At 36.7% G+C, this 19,402-nt stretch overlaps 1 protein-coding gene across 7 annotated transcripts in view; it reads left to right on the plus strand.

Moving 5' to 3' along the window:
- Window positions 1-19,402, plus strand: part of ARMC8 (armadillo repeat containing 8) — a 103,807-nt gene that overhangs the window by 40,755 nt on the left and 43,650 nt on the right. For 5 of the 7 annotated variants that reach the window (XM_043873556.1, XM_043873554.1, XM_043873553.1 and 2 more), the window contains 7 exons: window positions 2,858-2,950; window positions 6,670-6,750; window positions 9,066-9,141; window positions 9,238-9,328; window positions 10,966-11,026; window positions 13,628-13,828; window positions 16,954-17,049. In XM_043873556.1, coding sequence (XP_043729491.1) covers window positions 2,858-2,950; window positions 6,670-6,750; window positions 9,066-9,141; window positions 9,238-9,328; window positions 10,966-11,026; window positions 13,628-13,828; window positions 16,954-17,049 — 699 coding nt within the window. The remainder of the gene's footprint in view (window positions 1-2,857; window positions 2,951-6,669; window positions 6,751-9,065; window positions 9,142-9,237; window positions 9,329-10,965; window positions 11,027-13,627; window positions 13,829-16,953; window positions 17,050-19,402) is intronic. The other 2 variants (XM_043873560.1, XM_043873559.1) reach the window with 1 other exon arrangement.

Genomic DNA, 19,402 nt, shown 5'->3' on the forward strand with positions numbered 1-19,402 from the left:
AAAGAAGCTCTTCTAGGACACATCTTTGAAAAAGAGAATATGCAGGACAGTGGACAGAATAGTTTAATGCAGGAAGGGAATCATTGTTCATTTCAGCTGGAGAGGTGAACCAGAAGCACTTGTTAGAGGCTTACTTACCAGACTAGAATCAGAGAATACATGTGAGAGAATCTAAAGATCTTCGGAGTCATTCATTGGTTTTCAAAAACTTCAGGGATTATTAGGGTGTATTTTTATCTGTTGCTCATCTGGGGCTTTCTTAATAAAATTATCAAGGCTAGTATTTTTCAAATTCTCTTATCCGCAATTCACAGTAAGGATTATATTTTCCACTGCCACACTGTGTGTGGGGGGTGGGAGGTGGGGACGCAGAGTGGTGGTGGGAGTATCTTGAGATAGTCTTCACAAAACAGTCGCATAAATGTGGTGCCTTCTGACTTGGATTCTATCCTTTTTCATTTTAAAAAATGCTGGTTGTGATTCTCTGAGCTGAGATGCAGAATCATAGTTTCAAAGTGGACACATATGTATTAGAGATCTTGTCCAGGGTCATGTTCTAGAAATACTTCAAGAATATAAGTAGTCAAGAGGCACAGGCAAAGCAAACAGAGAGAGAGGGACATGTCACGTGCCTCCAGAGTTTGTTTTTCCTACATTAGACACTTGCTCCTCTGGCCTGTAATGATACCTAAGGTCTGTAAATGAGGCTTGTGGGTCATCTCACACAGCAGGAAGCCTCTAAATTATGAAGCATCTCGATTTTATACCTCAAGGATTTGTGTAACATTCTTTGGGAAGCCATGCCTCATAAATCCATAGACCATTTACTACAGTGGTTCTCAAACTTGAGCATGCACCAAAATTACCTGGAGAGCTTATTAAACACAGAATCCTGGACCCTACCTCCAGAGTTTATGATTCAATCAGTGTGGTAAGGGGCCTGAGAATATGCATTTCTAACAAGTTTCCCAGTAACTGAGATGCTGCTGGTCCATGGACCACTCTTTGAGAACCACTGGTTTACCGTAAGTACTTATAAATTGAGGAAGCATTCTCACAGCATTCTATATAGAACTCTCCATCTGAATATCAGTCTGTTTACTTAAGGATTTCCAATTGTCATTTTTACAAAGAAATTAAGGCAATCACTCATATTCTTTACCCTAGAAATTTTTCCCTAACCCTCAGCCCATTAATGGGGAAGGAATTGACCCTGGTAAATTGATTCAGCTCGTTCCTTCTCTCTCTCTAAATTGATTTCATGATCCACTAATGGATTTTGGTGCATAATTTGGAGAATGCTGTTATATACCAAGTTAACTTCTTTTTGCAAGAAAAATTAAGAGAAAGGGACTTAAGGGACTTTCATAGGATACCTAAATTATGAAACAATTTTTTGCCTCAGAGACCATGGAGACTCTGAAAAATGTTGGGTGGGATAATGACAGAGAGTAGTATTTCAGTGTAACTAACTGACATCTGTGGGTAGGATTGTATAGAGACCAGCTGCCATAGCAACTCAGGCACTAAACTAATGAGCACACAATCCTGTTGAAGAGGGCAGAATGTCTAGTTTGAAATTGTTTATCAGATGAGTGACTTTGGAGAGATTATGTAACTGTTCTTTGCCTTGTTCGATCAACCAGAAACTGCAGATATGTAACACAGCAGCTTGCAGTATCTTAGTTCCCTGGCTAGGGATTGAACCTTGGGCCCACAGTAGTGAACGCCCTGAGTCATAACCGCTGGACTGCCAGGAAATTCCCTCATTTTGTGTTTAAACTGCTTATGACAACACAGGGTTATAACAAGCAAGGGGAAAAGATTCTATTTGTAGACATCTTCTACAAAAATAGCCTACTATTTTCCTACTTAGCTTTTATGTATCTTGGGCATTCTTTTCGTACTGAGGGAAACCCCAAACCTTGTTTATCCCAACAGTGGTATTCTTTTAAGTTTCCTTCCTCGCCCTCTGTTGTCTTTTGTGTGGTCTGTGGACCAGCAACATCAACCATTAGTTGGGAGTTTGATAGAATGCCAAATCATAAGTCCTGCTTCAAACCTACAGAAGCAATCTATACATACACAGTATCCCCTGAGAACATATATGCAATGCACGTTCATATCTGAGAAGCATTGCTGTAGGACTTAGGACAGCACTGACTAGGGCACACGAGCTAAGTCTCCTTCTCCACCTGTGGTTTGGCCCAATATCTTCTCAGTGTTTAAATCATGAAAGAGGAGATTTTTGGAAAGCCCTGAGGCAGATTGGGTGGATTCTTCTTTCTTCTGTACCATCATGTGTGTTGTGAAGTGTCAATAGTAGGCAGAGAGTGGGCTGTAAGTGAGAAGCTGCTATTATATAAACTGTCTTGTCTTGTGAAGACTGAAATTAGCTCACTACAGTTATTAGAAGTGTTAATCTGTTACTGATACTTACCATAATATCTCAGACTTCAAAATTGTCAACTTTTATTTTAATACAATAATTCCTCCTTATAAGCTATGTAGTAAGTATTTATCTTATTAATTATGTCACGTTTTGGTTTTGGAATAGATTATGTCAAGTCTTATTGAAATGATTTTGTTTTATTGTGGGGATGTTTATGGGAGAGAAATTGAGAATTTCCTGTTCTTGTATTTTATTATCAAGCATGAAAATTGAAGCCCCTTTCCTTGTCCTTTGCCTAGACAGTTTTGATTACGTGTTGCTTTTATGTTGCTGTGTTCCTTAGACTTGATTTACTGTCATTAAGATAAGAGGCTTACATGTGTATCTGTCCTTGGAAATCAGTGTTAAAGACACTCACCAAGTCTGAGTTCCCTGTTGCTCTGCTCTTCTTCCCTTTCACTCCAGGATGCCACGGTGATACCACACCTCATGGCACTGCTTAGCAGGTCCCGCTACACCCAGGAGTACATCTGTCAGATCTTCTCACACTGCTGTAAAGTAAGAACCAGGATAACTGTTCTCTATAATGTAAACACTTGTATGCCCTCAGGAGCTGTGCCTTCTTGGTATGTCCTCTTGGAGCTAATCTATACACATATAAGCAGCCCTATGTATATAATTTCCCCTCTTTTTTTTTTTTTTGACACAAATAGTACAGACCATACATACTGTTCTGTACCTTGCATTTTTTACTTAACGTTTTGAGGGATATTCCATATCAGTACATAAGGAGCTTCCTCTTTCTTTTTTAAAAAGAGATGAATAGTATTTTATTGTATGAAAGTGAAAGTGAAGTCGCTCAGTTGTGTCTGACTTTGCAATCCCATGGACTATAGCCTACCAGGCTCCTCCATCTGTGGGATTCTCCAGGCAAGAATACTGGAGTGGGTTGCCATTTCCTTCTCCAGGAAAAATTTTGTTTTTTTTGTATGTACAATAATTTATTCAACTTTTTTTCTACTGTTGGGCATTTAGCTTGTTTCCAGTCTTGTGCAGCCAGTGCTGCAGCAAGTACCCTGTATGCAAGACATTTTTATAATTTACAAGCACCCTCATGCCACTGACAGAACTCAGCTTTCTCTTAGCCTAATAAGTAGCATTTGCCAGCTCTGTTCAGGATTATCCATCAGTTTAAGTAGTTAAATATAACTAGACTTCAGGAAACGTAGCATGTATAAACCCATGTAACAGTGACAATAGTGAAAAATCAAAATACAATATTGATTTCCCTACTGATAACTAACAACATGTGTCTTTGAAAACAACTGATCTGATGATCTCTGTATTGTCATTAATTATAAAAAATTTTTATTTTTGTATTGTTTACGTACAAGCCCCAAGTAAAATTTGCAATAGCATTTTAAGACTGATCTACAAATTTGCATATACTAGTAGCAATATGAAATAAATTTACATACTTTGGGCAGGGGAGATAAAGAAAGAGGTTTCTAAAACATTTGTGCTCTAAGCTAATCATCATTAAAGTTTTGAAATTCTCTCCTTGATTTATTAAGAAGCAAAAGAAGGCTAGTAATAATATTGATTGAAATCCTAACTGCTAAATTATTGCCACTTCCTAAGCAGTTATTCAAATTTTTAGACCAATTGTTTGGAGTTTAGTTTAGGAACATAAGGGCTTATGTACTTCCTACCCTGAGGAGACTGCTTTACTAACTCCAGGTTCATGCAGATTGATTTGGAGAGATTCAAGAGAGACTTAATAAGAATAGAACAATAGTTCCTCCTCTTTAGTTGGCTAAGCCACTAATTCCTTCATTGTAATTGTTTTTACACAATCCTGTCTACAACCACAGAGAGAAGAAAGAGGTTCTTTTGTAACATATTTGCTGCAATTTGGACAAAGAATGTGAGGAATTAAAAGGTACAATACCTTGTAAGTGATGGAGAACAGTTATGTACAGAGAATTGCTTTGTGTTTCACCATAATTTCTAAACATAACTCCAAGACTGCAAGCAATCTAAATGTCTAACTATATGTGTATACATGTAGTATTTATATGGGGCCTCCCTGGTGGCTCAGTGGTAAAGAATCCACCTGTCAATGCATGCATCACGGGTTCAATCTCTGGGTTGAGAAGGTCCCCTGGAGAAGGAAATGGCAACCATTCCAGTTTTCTTGCCTGGGAAATCCAATGGACAGAGGAGTCTGGCAGGCTACAGTCCATGGGGTCAGAAGAGTCAGACACAACTTAGCAACTATACAGGTATTTATATATAGTATTTTTTATGTATAAATATATAGTATTAGTTTACCATTTGTGTTAAAATGGGGGAGAGAATATACTTGGGTATTTGTTTGTATACATGTAAAATGTCTTGAAGAATATAAAATAATCTGTTAGTATTAGGTCACCTGAAAGCGGGAGCAGATTTGCTGAATACAGTGGGAGAGCAGTGAAGTGCAGGGGGTAAAGGCAGCCCCCTGCTCACGTCGCTGTCTGCTGAGCATTACCTTTACCTGTATATGAGTCAGCAGGTTAAAATTTGTAGGCCGAGGCTAACTGAGGCTTATCTTTGTAATTTATTCTAGTTATGTATTTATTAATTTATTAATACATAAGAAAAAATGGATCAGATTCTTAGGAGACCCTTCTTATCCTTGGCTTCCCCATCGTAGTCTCCACCACTACCCTTATAATGAATAAGCCAGAGACTCATGTTTCAAATGAGTCAATTCAAGTAGAGCATTTAGAGCAGGGCCCCACATGTAGCAGGGACCCAGTAGGGAGTCCCTGTAATTATAACTGCAGATGCGTGGATGAGAATGAGCTAGGAAAAGAATACACTTCAAGCCTGTGCCCTGGGAATGTCAGTATTTTCAGTTATTATAAAAGCAAGTTTGTACTGTTCTGAATGGATATATACTGATAAATAATATCAAGAAATTGTACTCTGGGAATTTGTCCTCATACCCTAAGGATCTGCACTGAGATGCAGCTTTACTAATATTCAACAGAACATTGTTTATAATAGTGAGACATTAGAAACTACTTAAAATATGTAGTGGGGGTTTGCATGAGTAAACTGTGGAATATTATGTGGCGATTAGAGTAGAAGTTAGAAAATGTATAGGATCAATTAAACTTCAATTTTTTAAATGTGTGGAAATTAAGAGAGAAATTGCTGTGTTTTTTCTTTTTTTAAAGTACTCTTAATAATAGGTAAAATGTTTAGGAGCCTATAAAATAGAATATGGCTCTTTTACTACTCAGAGGTGAGAAAATACTAATCTTCCCCCTTCAAATGATGGATATTTTGGTCTAAGAAAGAATGAGCATCTGCAAGATCATTATTAGCTAAACAGTGAATTGGAGAAGCTGGTCTGGGAGCTCTTTTTCTACACTCGGAACTGGTTTCTTCTGTTGAACCCAGACAGATAGCCTCCTTTTTGATGCTACACTTTTATCTCTTAAATAATAATAAACATGAAATACCATCCTTGTCTTGGCTTTAATTGGCTTTTCATTATTTGAGTGGATGGGTGGGACATAAAAGAAATGAATTAAGTACTGGGAAAATTGAAGCCTTGCGTTAACCTTTAGTCACTTTGAAGATCTTTGGTAAATTGATTAGTAGAAAACAGAGTCAGTAAAGAATAAAATACCTGAATTTTCCTATTTCTTCACCTACTGACTCTAAGAAGTGGTAATTTTAAAAGAAATGAGAGAGAACTAAAACATATTTACTTCCCAGTTACAGAGTGTTGTTTCCCACCATCCACTGCTCAGACCTCCCTGATACGTTGAGGTAGCTTGGGCTCTGGTCCAGTTTCTCTTGCAGCTAAGTAGTTTTAGACTTCTTCTGACTAAGTCATCAGTCTTAAGTTGTAAGAATGACCACACTGTCTCCTTGGGCATAGGGGATAAGGGTGTGCAAGCGAAATGCAGAATTTGGAGTGCTTCTATTGCTGTGATGATGTGAGGGCCTATGTCAGAATATTCTGTGCCCCCTTCCTTATTCTGGAGAGGTAAGGGGCCAGCGAGCTGTTCTAGAGAACTGGGATGAGAGGTAAACTGTGACAGCCCTTTACAAGACTAAAAACAGTCTTGGGAATGGGAATGGGTTTATACAAATGTAGAACTGAAAATTCTACATTGCAGTGAATGTGGTTTTCTCCATTTAAGTAAATGTATTATTGGAATGAATTATTCTTCTTCTTAATTATTCTTCTTCTTCTGTTTTCTCTTTTCCTACAGGGTCCAGATCATCAAACAATTTTATTTAACCATGGTGCAGTTCAGAATATTGCTCACCTACTAACCTCAGTATCTTACAAAGTAAGATGTTAAAAATTATGGCCAGATTTTTATATTTTATTTTTGGTTTCTGGAGTCTTGGTCTGGAAAAAGGCCCACATATTTTGTTGTTTCTTTGATAGATATTGTGATCAAGAGTCGTATTTTATCAGTAAAATGCTGTGAGGAATTGTTTTTCCTATAGAATGCTTTTAAAAACAGTCTACCTTGCTTTTCCTTTTTTTTTTTTTTCTTTTTTTAGGATATGGTTGTGGTATAAATTGCTGTTGGTTTTTACTTGTGATCATTAGTAGTCTGTATGGTGTCAGTGCCAAAGTTGCATGTACCTTGAAGTATGTAGGAGCAGTGGCTCGCTCGCTAGATCAGGAAAGACTTTGGATTGATTTCCTATTTGAAACCTTTATTTAACCACATTGACTCAAACTTCCAGCATGGTGATGGTAGTTTAATTGCTCAGTCATGTCCAACTCTTGCAACCCCATGGACTGTGGCCTGCCAGGCTCCTGTATATGTGGGATTTTCCAGGCAGGCATACTGAAGTGGGTTGCTGTTTCCTTCTCCAAAACTTATAGCATATACCCGCATATACATCAACATTTAAACTGTGTTCTATTTTGTATTTTGAGTTTAAAAAAATCAAGGGTTTTTTGGTTTGTTAATTTAATTTCTTTACTATCTTTTATATACAGGTAAGCAGTGTCATGATATTCTATCAGGTATTTAGTTAAAACTTTGATCATTTCATTATTGTCCCACTAGTAAGTTGTAGCAAATATTGGGACATTGTCTTTCTTGTGTCACATTAGAACTAAGTATGGTAGGAATTTCCTTTAGAGCAGAGAAGCAGTCAGTCATTCTTGTCTTCTATCCATTTATGCTGATCCTAGTCTGCTGTTGTGGTCCTTAGCTTTATTGCAGGTATGGCCTGCTAATATGTATGTTTTCCCTATCCCAGACATCCAAAGTTATTAATAGATCTTGGTGAAGATCTCACAAGGATAGGAATAGGGACTGGAACCAGCTTGAAACTGGCTAGAGGCAAGGGGAAGAAGTACATGCTAGAACTGCTCCCTCTGCTCTGCACAGAGCGTTGTAGGCTGAGACCAGTCAGCACCTGCACATCAACAAACAGTTGCTGGGGTGGTGATCTATTGTTCTTCTTCTCCGTCCTCTAGCTTCATTAATTCCCCTAGTTCTTCCTCCATTTCTTTCATTTTCCACACTAGACTTCCTTACCTACTATGACAAGTTACAGGTTGTGGAAGGAAAAAGATTTTAATAACTACTCTTGCCAAGGTTTGCTCCACTGACAAAGTGTTGTGACCATATTCTAGGTTCCACCTGTGGGCTTGTGTTTGTGCTGTGGAGCATCACCCAAATGAGGAACAGGGCTTCCTCACATCCCAGCTACCCATTCTGCCACTCTTGGGCTCCACAGAAGAACCTTAACGGCTTAGAAGTGAGGATTAGGTCATCTGGTGAAAACTGAACAGAAAGAATGAAAACTAACAACTTAATAAACTATGTTGTGTTTGGTCAAGAATTTGAGCCTTGATGTCATCCCAGACCAATAACCTAGTTTTGAGGTATAGTAGCATAATTCATACAGGTTTTCCTGTTGGCTCAGTGGTAAAGAATCCACCTGCTAATAAAGAAGATACAAGTTTGATCCCTGAGTTGGGAAGATCCCATGGAGAAGGAAATGGCAACCCATTCCAGTATTCTTATCTGGGAAATCCCATGGACAGAGGAGCCTGTCGGGCTACTGTCCATGGGGTCGCAAAGAGTCGGACATGACTTAGCAATCAGACAAAAACAACAGTACACAATTCATAAGTATTTCTAAAGTTGAATTAGTTAGTCCTTTTTTGAACTTTTTATATCTTTCCTGTTATCTTCCCCCACTTCCCATGCCATACACAACTATAAGAGTATTTTTTTTGGTCTTCAGTTCTCTGGTTTGCAGTTTGGGGAGAAGAAATGTCTCACTTGAAAAACAATTAGTTATTATTGTTATTAAGTTCCCTTTGCCTTATCAGCATTGTATTTTTTACAGCATTCTTTTAAATTTAATTAGGATTTATCTAGTTCAGTTTTAGTTGCTACTTCTTTCCTGTTCTTTCTTTTCCATTATTTCAAAATTAATTTTAACTTTTTATAATTAATTTTAGTTTACTGTACTCTTCAGATATACAAGTCTTATTTTTATTCCCTCAAACCCTTCCTTTAGTACTTTAAGCAGATTTAAATAGTTATTTCTTCAGAAGAGTTTAGAATCTGAGAGGTTAAAATTCATATTTGCAAAATTAAAATAAATGCTTTGTTTATTTTTATAGGTTCGAATGCAAGCACTGAAATGCTTCTCAGTTTTAGCTTTTGAAAACCCCCAGGTATCGATGACCCTGGTAAATGGTAGGCTGGAACTTTCAGTGGCACCTACATGATTTAATTTATGAACTTTGTAGATTTAAAAAATTCCTTACTCCTTGTTATTTGTTTTATTTCTAGTTTTGGTTGATGGAGAGTTGTTACCACAGATTTTTGTGAAGATGTTACAGAGGGATAAGCCCATTGAGATGCAGCTGACATCGGCAAAATGGTAAAAGTGAAGATGGTGTGGGAGAAAAACACAGCTTTACCTATCTACTGTGGGGAGAGAGACAGCACTTTACCTGTCTACTGTGGACGGCCTAGTCAGCTCACTCTCAATCCCCATCTTGTTTGGGGATTTTGAAGTTTGACAGTCATGGGATTATGTCATATCTTCTTAAATGGTTATGAGTTTTGTACTCAGTTTGCACTCAAACCAAGAACTCTCATAACATCTAAGACTGCCTACAGAAAATTACTTCAGTATATTTCTTTCTCCTTGTATTTCAGTTGAAATAATACAGAATTAGATCAGATTTAACCAACAGAGATTATGCTAAGTATTGTCAGGAGAATATAAAGAAACAGAATTAGTTGAAATTGATAACCAAGGTATGATTTCAGGGAATATGACTTCCTCATCTTCAGAAAAACAAAACAAGGATTCCTCATAGAGACCATTTATAAGATAGTTATTTAAAGTTCTTATTAGCACAGTTCCTGGCTCATGTAAGCACTCAATACATGTTAATTCTGTAATTATCAGTTCATTACCAGATAGACTTAATACCTGTTGTGTAGGGTTCTGTGCTAAGTGAATGGTTTAGTTGCAATATTTAAGAAGCTATGACTCTAATATTTTGGCCCAGATGAAGAGTTTTCAGTGAACCATCCTTGCATCATGAATTTTCTGTTTTCTATTTATTTATGAGGTTTGTATTTTTTGTTCATCTGCTTTTTGTCTTCAAAACAGCATTTGCCTTTTTTTAGTAAGGTAATGGTCTCATGGAACTGGCTTCAAAAAACAATACTGTAACAGATCTTAAGATAATGATAACAGTAATAAAGAATTTAACTCCTACAGTATAATTAAGGAATTTGACTGGTTTGTTTAAAGCTTTCCCTCAAAGCCATAACATGGGGTATTTTATTTTATATTTTTTCCTTCCTGAAAAGGAATCTAATTCAAAATGGAAATTCATTAATTTAAGTGCTTCAGTACTTGCTTAGAGAGGAGAAAGTAATTTTATTCATATTCAAAGTCAGATATATTGTGAAGGTAAATTGTTCTTCAAAAGAACCAAATCATTAACTAATTCTCAAAGCCACTACTGGTAACATCTGACTAGTTAGTTAATATCTTAGGGATACCTGTAAGTATTACAAGTTAAATGCTTCTTCTGTGATAATTCTACTGCTGTTAGATTTGAAATATCCCAATTTAACCTCATTTAAACTTAGATACTTTGTAAACTTTATATTTTACTTAAAAATTTTTTCCTTTTTGTTAAGGAAAATTTCAAACATAAAAAGTATAGAGAAAGGTATAAAGGACTCGAGTGTGCCCAATACCTCGCTTTAATGTTTATCCACTAATTTGGCCATTCAATTTTAAAACAATTTTGTAGCTATTTAAAAAATATCTGGCTTACCATCTGCATATATCAAATAGTTTTCTTTGTTTAATTAACAGAATCTCAGGTAAGAAAGTGTCAAAACCTTCTCCCTCACGATAAGAGTAGTTATCCTTTTTCTCCTCTATAATATCTTAAAAGCAAGTAGAGTTGGTTTTTTTTGTTTTTTTTTTGGTTTTTTTTTAAGTTTTAAAATACGAGCAAAAACTTACTTTTTGCCATCTTATTCCAGTTTAACTTACATGTGTAGAGCTGGAGCAATTCGGACAGATGACAACTGTATTGTATTAAAGGTGAGCTAATTAATTCTTTCTAAAAACATGTGAAAATTACCCAGCTATTTAAGCGTTGACTATAAATATTGATGTTCCTTTTTCCTTTTACATATTTATCACTACAGCATTTGAACACAGCAAGAAATAATATTAAAACATCATGCTCTTCAATGGGATGACTTGTAGTTTTTAAAAATTGGTTTTAGATGTGTTTGGAAAGTCAAAGCAAATCTTTACTTGTCAAACTTTTTTCACTTTTATGGTAATTAGAAGGATGTAAATACTATAAAAATACATAAGATTCAAGTTAAATTGAAAATATATTTTAATACTTGATTTTCATTGTTTTCAACACAGTTTTGTAGGCGAGCAGCTTGCTAACTCTTCAGATGAAGACTTAATTTCACCCTCATGGCAGATAATAAAAAGGCATAATGAGAAAGAATAAGTAAATAACACTTGAAAGCAGTCATCATTATTGTGGTGTGTCAGATGCAACTAGAACTCAGAAAAGCCCAGATGAAAGACTAGCCCTAAAAGTCCTAAGACCTGGATTCTGGTTTTAGCACTTCCACCAGTGACTGGGTTGGTAGCCTTGGGCACATCCCTTATTCTTTTGGTGCCTCAGATTCCTAATTATGAAAATGGAAGCAATAATTCCTGCTCATCTATCCCACAGTGTTATTGAGAATAATAATAATATATTAAATGCATTAAACTTCTTATTAATTTTAAAGAACAGAACAATTGTAAATAGTGTGTCATTTTATGAGTGTGAAATCTCTCATTACCTGTGTTCAAAATAAACCCAAGGATAAAACACCATGAAGATTAATGTTTCCTTTAGTCTTTGGTGAAGCAGACAGTTGATGTAATGAGATCTGAGGAGCCCTAAGTAGGTAGCCCTGCATAGAGCACCGAGTGCTTCCACATCCTTACTTAACTGCTCTATCCCTACTTTTCTTTCTCATTGATAAACTAGGTTAATAGTTTCTTCTTTGGGTAGTAGTTGTGAGCATTAAATTGAATAATCCATGAATTTATGGTATTGATCAATGTTGGTAACTATTCAAAGGAAAATAAGAATAAGGCTTTCTTCTTGGAAACCTAGGGTTGTATCTTAAAGATGGAACCAGCCTGATAAGAAACCAATAGTGAACAATTAAGTGTTGAACTCTGTGGTAAAGCTATGATAGGAACTTAGAACAAAACATAGTTGACTGTGGTTGTAGAGGAAAGCTTCATATAATTCTAACATTTCAGTTTCCACATCAACCTTTGAAGTTAATTCTTCAGCCTTAGAAATATAAACATGGGATATTTTTAATGAGACCCTAATGTAGGGCTTCCCACATAGCTCAGTCAGTAAAGCATCTGCTTGCAATGTGGGAGACCTGGGTTCAATTCCTGCATCAGGAAGTTCCCCTGGTGAAGGAAATGGCAACCTATTCCAGTATTCTTGCCTGGAGAACCCCATGGACAGAGGAGCCTGGCAGGCTACATACAGTTCATGGGATTGAAAGAGTTGGACATGACTTAGCACTGTCTTTATCTTTATCTTGCTGCTACTTGACTACTTCAGTCATGTCGGACTCTGTGCAACCCCATAGACGTCAGCCCACCAGGCTCCCCCGTCCCTGGGATTCTCCAGGCAAGAACACTGGAGTGGGTTGCCATTTCCTTCTCCAATGCGTGAAAGTGAAGTCGCTTAGTCGTGTCCGACTCTTAGCGACCCCATGGACTGCAGCCTACCAGGCTCCTCCATTCACGGGATTTTCCAGGCAAGAGTACTGGAGTAGGGTGCCGTTGCCTTCTCCATATCTTTATCTTAAGGTAGGTTAATTACCAAGCCAAGATTTTCAGAGGACCTCAGAAGTAAAACTGATATCACAGTCACTCCAGGGAGTTCTTTGGAGAACCAAGGAACTGTGATTGGTGCATTTTACTTGGATTAGAGGAGAACTGGTAGAATCTGAGCAATGGGAAGATCACTGAATTTTTAAAGCTGTATTTTGTTTTTGCAATCTCTAAATAAAAAATTGAAAGTCATCCCAGCCATATCACACTCATTAAGGAAAAGATTCTGGAGTAGGAAATGGCAACCCACTCCAGTATTCTTGCCCAGAAAATTCCATGGAGAGAGGAGCCTGGCAGACTGCAGTCCATGGGGTCTCAAAGAGTTGGACGTGGCTGAGCAACTGAGCACAAGGAAATGATAGCATGCTTTTTCTAAGGCAAAATTTTTCCTAATTAAAGTGCTGAATTATTTTAGGTAAATAAATACATAGACAGGGCAGAAGCATCGGCAGTGATATATTAGGGATTCTTGAATGTCTTTTGTAAGGGTGTATGATAAAGCTTCAGTCTCATCAATCACAAAAGCCTAAAGTGCTTTGAATATGTGCGAGTTTAGTGTGCCAGTGTAAATGACTAATGCGCACTGAATTTTGTTTTTACATTCCAAAAAAAATCCTTTTATTCTCTGAAAGTCTTTATTGAAATATTTGATTACAAACATGACTCCCAGTAAAAACCATTGGGTCGATTTAGTTACTATATGATCTCCATCGTGCTTTTCCCTTTACCAAAAAAGCAAATAATTAATTTCACTCCTTCCAGACATTGCCTTGTTTGGTTCGAATGTGCAGTAAGGAGAGGTTACTAGAGGAGAGAGTTGAAGGAGCTGAGACACTCGCCTATCTGATTGAACCAGATGTTGAGCTGCAGAGAATTGCTAGCATTACTGATCACCTCATTGCCATGCTTGCTGATTACTTCAAGTATCCCAGCTCTGTGAGTGCCATCACTGATATTAAAAGGGTATGTTCTCTTTTCCTTTTCAGCAGCTCAAGAGAGGGATTTTTAAAAAGATTTTCTTACTGTTCACCACTTTGAACCACTTGATAAATTACAGTTCAAAGCCCTTTTAAATAAAGAAATCTTTTACTTTTGGTAATGAAGATGATGTTGCTTTGTGAGTTTTTGAATTCAGTTTGTTAAGTTTTTTAGTAAGGAGGTAATCAAGAAATTTCATCCCTGATTCCCACCTAGCCCCAAAATAGCAGAGTCTCTAAGCTAGGGTTATTGACGTTATATCAACATCCTCTAATCCTTTTCAAGTTTCCAGAATCATCTCTGTTGCTATATTCTCATTCTTTAGAACAAAGGTAATCTTCTGTTCCAGGAGACTGAGTGGCTTTATTTGACTCTCTGCCACTGTTTTTTCCTATCTTTTCTTCCAATTTTTGCCATCTTCTCTTTCTTTTCTGCAGTTTCATACTGTGTTTTGGGCCTGGTAGTTGACAGTAAAGCACCACCTAAAAGCATCAAGGACCAAATTGTGTTAAGTTTTTCTCAAACTATCAGTTCCTTGGAATGGTAGATATTCTTTTTGGCTTTGTTTTTCTCAACCTGTTTGTTATATGCACTTCTCTAAGAATGAGAGATAAACATTCTGCTAGAGATGGTTTATTTAAGGAGGTCATAGTAGAGAGAGCATTGCCTCTTAAATAGTAACCAGTACTGTGTCACATATGTGGCTGTGTTTTTGATGCCACTGGTCCCAGTGGTAAATTTTTAAAACTATTCTTTTGACCTCTCCCATGCCCTCGGGTTCCAAAAAACTTCATCTGGTAGGCAACTGTTCTTCTGGCATTTAACACTGAAAATAAAACAAACTATTAAGGGTGTACCTTTCTCTGTCTCAGAAACAGCCTAGAATAACTTCATTGATATTTGTATTAATGTACTCTGCCCTTTATATATTAAAGTTTTGTGCCTACTCTTCCTTCAATATAGCTCAGTTGGTAAAGAATTCGCCTGCATTGCACAAGACCCCAGTTCAGTTCCTGGATCAGGAAGATCCACTGGAAAAGGGATAGGCTACCCACTCCAGTATTCTTGGGCTTCCCTCGTGGCTCAGCTGATAAAGAATCCACCTGCAATGTGGCACACCTGGGTTTGATCCCTGAGTTGGGAAGATCCCCTGGAGAAGGGAAAGGCTACCCACTCCAGTATTCTGGCCTGGAGAATTACATGAACTGTACAATCCATGGGGTTGCAAAGAGTCAGACACGACTGAGCCACTTTCACTTTCACTTCCTTCAATAGTATTGTTTTTCTAGTAGAAGCGGTAGGTTATATTGAACCAGCTTGCCTTGTCTATTTTCCCTGTGACTACTTGCTCAAACTGACACAGTACTTCCCAGTACAAAGATATATGAGCAAGTCCTAACTGTAGCCTCTTGAACCCCTTTAGTTGACCACCCAGCAAGGCAAATAGAACACTTTGATGGATATGAAGAGTGAAGACACAGTTATAAGAACTTCTAGCCTACATATGTTCAAAACATTTAACTGGTATATAGATTATCCCTTCTCCTAGGGTTTCTCCATCACAGTAAAACTGGAATAATAATGACTTTTAAAAATCTCCTAAACTTGAATATTAGTTTGTTTTGTCATCTTTATTTTTGATGAGAGAGTATCCAGTGGTTTCTGACATAAAAGTGTGGATACTAGACTGAAAAGGGACTTTTTGCAAGTTAATAAATGTGTGATTTTCATGATACTTTATTTAAGTCCAAGTCAGTATTCTAGTGAGTTATGACTGGAAAGTAGTTAAGACATAAGAACACATATTTTAGACCTTACACATCAAAATGAATGTTGTATATTGGGAGATTCCTCCCATAAACCATCTGTGCCTGCTTTGATCAAGATATTTTTGGAGCTATGCTTAAGAATTGCCTTTAGAACCACCCCATCTGAGTTTCAGTTTTTTTTACTGTGGAGTTTTTGTTGTTACTCTAAATGACATTACCCAGCTGGGTTTCTCCACCTTCACACACCAGTGACAGTTAAAACCATCTTAGTTGATGAAACTATGTTATTGTCAAGGTTTTCTTGCTAGTATGCCATTCAGTTCTTTAGGAATTTTCAAAAGAGGGTCTCAGAATATTATGAACAACACCTACATCTTTGCATAAGGGTGAAGTTTTCCAAGGCAACTCATTTGGAAAAAGTTGCTGTCATTTGGATGAGTAAGTTATATCTCTTAGTTGTGAAATTATTTATTGATTATGCCTTATAAATTTACTGGTTCGTAATTTAGTCACTGAAAATGTCCTAAGAACATACTTCTTTTTTATCTTTTTGGTAGTTTGGTGATAAATCAGGTACTTGGAAGAACTGATAACTGAGAAAGCCAATTATGTATGTGAAAGACAGCATTAATTATTTCATACCTGTAATTTTAATAAATTTATCCCAAAAAAGTCTCCTGAAAACAACTGTGAGATAGCTGCAATAGACAGATAGTAATGATTACCATTTTCTGTTGTTTATTAAGTATTTTTACAAAGATTTTCCTGCTTCTAAAAAGCTTTTTAAATGCTAAAATTTGGCTAGCACTATTGATGTTTGGGAAAACCTTCTCAAAGATTGCAGCAGCACTCAAGTTATCAGCTATATTCTAGGGCTGGAAAGACCTGAGTATGCCATGTTTGTGAGAGCATTTCAAAGAGCTGGTTGGGGAATTCCCTGCCGGCCCAGTGGTTAGAACTTCATGCTTCCATTGCTGGGGCCGCAAATTCAATCTCTGGTTGGGGAACTAAGATTCCATAAGCCATGGCCAAAAAAAACCCAACTGGTACAAGCAAGCATCGGTGCAACTAAAGAAACATTGAATTTTTAGGGCTCAAAGATCACAAAGGCTTTTCATATACCAGTGTTATCACATTTTAGACAGACGCAAACTGCAAGAATTCCAGGTCTTCCTGACACAGACACAGCAAAGTCTCAGTCATATGTGAGCCAAACCCCAAAATAACCAACACTAATATGTTAGTAACTGCTAAGCATTTTTTTTCCCTTCAACTGTGTTAGTTTTATTGAAAATTTAATTTGTGGATTGGGTTGGAACACATCTTTTTTTCCTCCTGTAGCTTGATCATGACTTAAAGCATGCTCATGAACTTCGCCAGGCTGCATTCAAGCTCTATGCCTCTCTCGGAGCAAACGATGAAGACATCCGGAAGAAGGTGAGTCTGGGAGAGGGGCGTCCCCCAGTCCTGACAGCCAGCAGGCAGGGAGTGACGTCAACCTGAAAGTCGTGGTGAAGAGCACTAACAGTGACTGTTTGAATATAATAAAACAGAGTGACTAAAGGCATAATTGAAGAATGAATGGGACCCGGATTTGGGGGGTTGTTTTTTTTTTTTAGAACATAGAGTGGCATGGCCGTGCTGGAATGACAAATAACCGGCGTGCTTTTTTGTGTCATTAATATGGATTATTATGTTGCACATTTTTGCATGTGTTCTGATAAAAATCAATTCTAGCACTGTGAAGCTTCAGATACCTTGAAAGACCTAACACTAGAATTGTAAATGTTATTTATGGAAATCCTTTCCAATGCCATTGAGAAATTCAAATCTCTATTGTATATTGTTCTTTGATATGTGGCTTAGTTATGTTTTGATTTTTTTTGCTACTGTGCAAGTTTGATGTGAATAAAATCTTTGTGGAATAATGGTTTTATGTTTAGTGAGTGGTCATCTGAATTTTCCAGCTCCCAAAAATGTGTCACTGGTATAGCACCTTATGTTATTGCAGTCTAGTCCAACACTGAGCTCATGGTCTTCATGAGAATAGTTCTAAGCAGGGAGTAAAGTATTGTAAGCTCTGATCTGGCTTCCTCCGCAGACCAAAAGGCTGGAGCTTACTACACAAAAAAGTGTATAATCTAATAAATTATGCACAAAACTTTAGGAACATCAGTAAATTAATTCATATGTTCTGTCTTGATGAGCCATAGCAGAAAGTGAAATGTGGCAGTTTACTAAATCTTCCTGTCCTGTATTGGTATTTTAAGGAGCCCTGAGAGAGAAATCACAAGTGTTGGGACTTTAAAATGATTTAGAGAGGTACTTTGAGCTTGTAGAGAGAGAAGTATGGAATTAACTCTAGGTTTATTAAAATAAATTGGACCACTGTTGGAGAAAATTGAAATTAATAGCAATAAGATTAGATATGTAAGTAGCTTTGATTTAAAATCTGTGCAGAAAACACAACTAAGCTGAATGTTTTCCATGTACCTCAATTTAGTTCAGTTAACAAGATGTTTTGACCTGATATGTTTTAGCAAATACCTATGAAAATCCTTTTCAACACCTTTAAGCTTTAATTTGTAAACTGTTACTTCAAGGCGGACATACTAGTGATACGATATTCCCTCTGTCTAAGCATGATTTATGGATATTGATGTTCATATGTTTCATTCAGTTTAGGAACATGGTATGTTGCCAAGGGGAGAGGCTTTTATGGCAATTCATATAGATAAAGCATTTTAAAAATTGACATGGACTGTGTAACTTAAATACATAATGGTTTGTTTGGGGGTGGTTTAGTAGGGCCCAATGGAAAGAGAAGTATTTTACCCATTCTTTTAGCTCAAGAAGGCCATGCCATGGACTGAAAGGGAGATAGACAGATGGACCGTAATGAGGGGGAAATAGGATGTCCATTTGTACTTCTTTGTACTTTTTTGTTAATAAACTGTTGTTTTGGAATTAATGACTTTAATTTGTGATATCGTGTTCTAGAAATACAACGTAACAGTCTGGTGATTAGTAGTCTAAACTTGTATTTATAATGTGTATAATTTCCTGGTAAGGCTAAATCCTGATAATTTCTGTAGAAAGATGACAAATAAAGAATAAGTTATAATTATTATAGTTTTTTTTGTGTGTGCTGAAGAAAAGATACTGTGGTATGCTGATGTAATGGGGATTCTATAGGGTTTTTAGGAAGATATTTAATTTCTGGGGAATTAAGTGAATAATTTACAGTTCATAGCAACTACTGAAGAGAGAAATTGTAAACTGAAAAACATAAAATAATTTTGTGATAAAATCTGCATGAAAACAGTTCCTAGTGGAGAATTCTTATTTTCAGTGTATAAAAAATGATAAATGATAACTCTTCCTTTGAATGCATTTATTTCTATTCTACTTTTTGTTGAAATAATTATTTGGATAGATTTTTATTTACTTTCTCTATGAAATATTTATTTACTTTTTACACTTATGCCTTAATGAACTTTGATTGTATTTCATTTTTCGGTGTAGCTTCTTGAAGTACAATGTTTATTATTGTTTTATTTTTTAATGCAATTTTCATACATGCCAAGATGGAATTTTAGTTTACTGAGTTAATGAGTAGGTAATCTCTGAAAGAGATTACAAGGACTATAGACCTATTTCCACCCTCTCCTTTTCCCTCTCCCCAAACAAAAGCAACAGAAAGGCTTTATGTTTGCTCCAGGATACAAATAAGAGGTGATTGATTGGTCTGCCCTTTAAATTGAAGATAGTAATGCAATTCAATAAATAT

Source organism: Cervus elaphus, chromosome 19, assembly GCF_910594005.1.
Source record: "Cervus elaphus chromosome 19, mCerEla1.1, whole genome shotgun sequence".
NCBI classification, from domain to species: domain Eukaryota; kingdom Metazoa; phylum Chordata; class Mammalia; order Artiodactyla; family Cervidae; genus Cervus; species Cervus elaphus.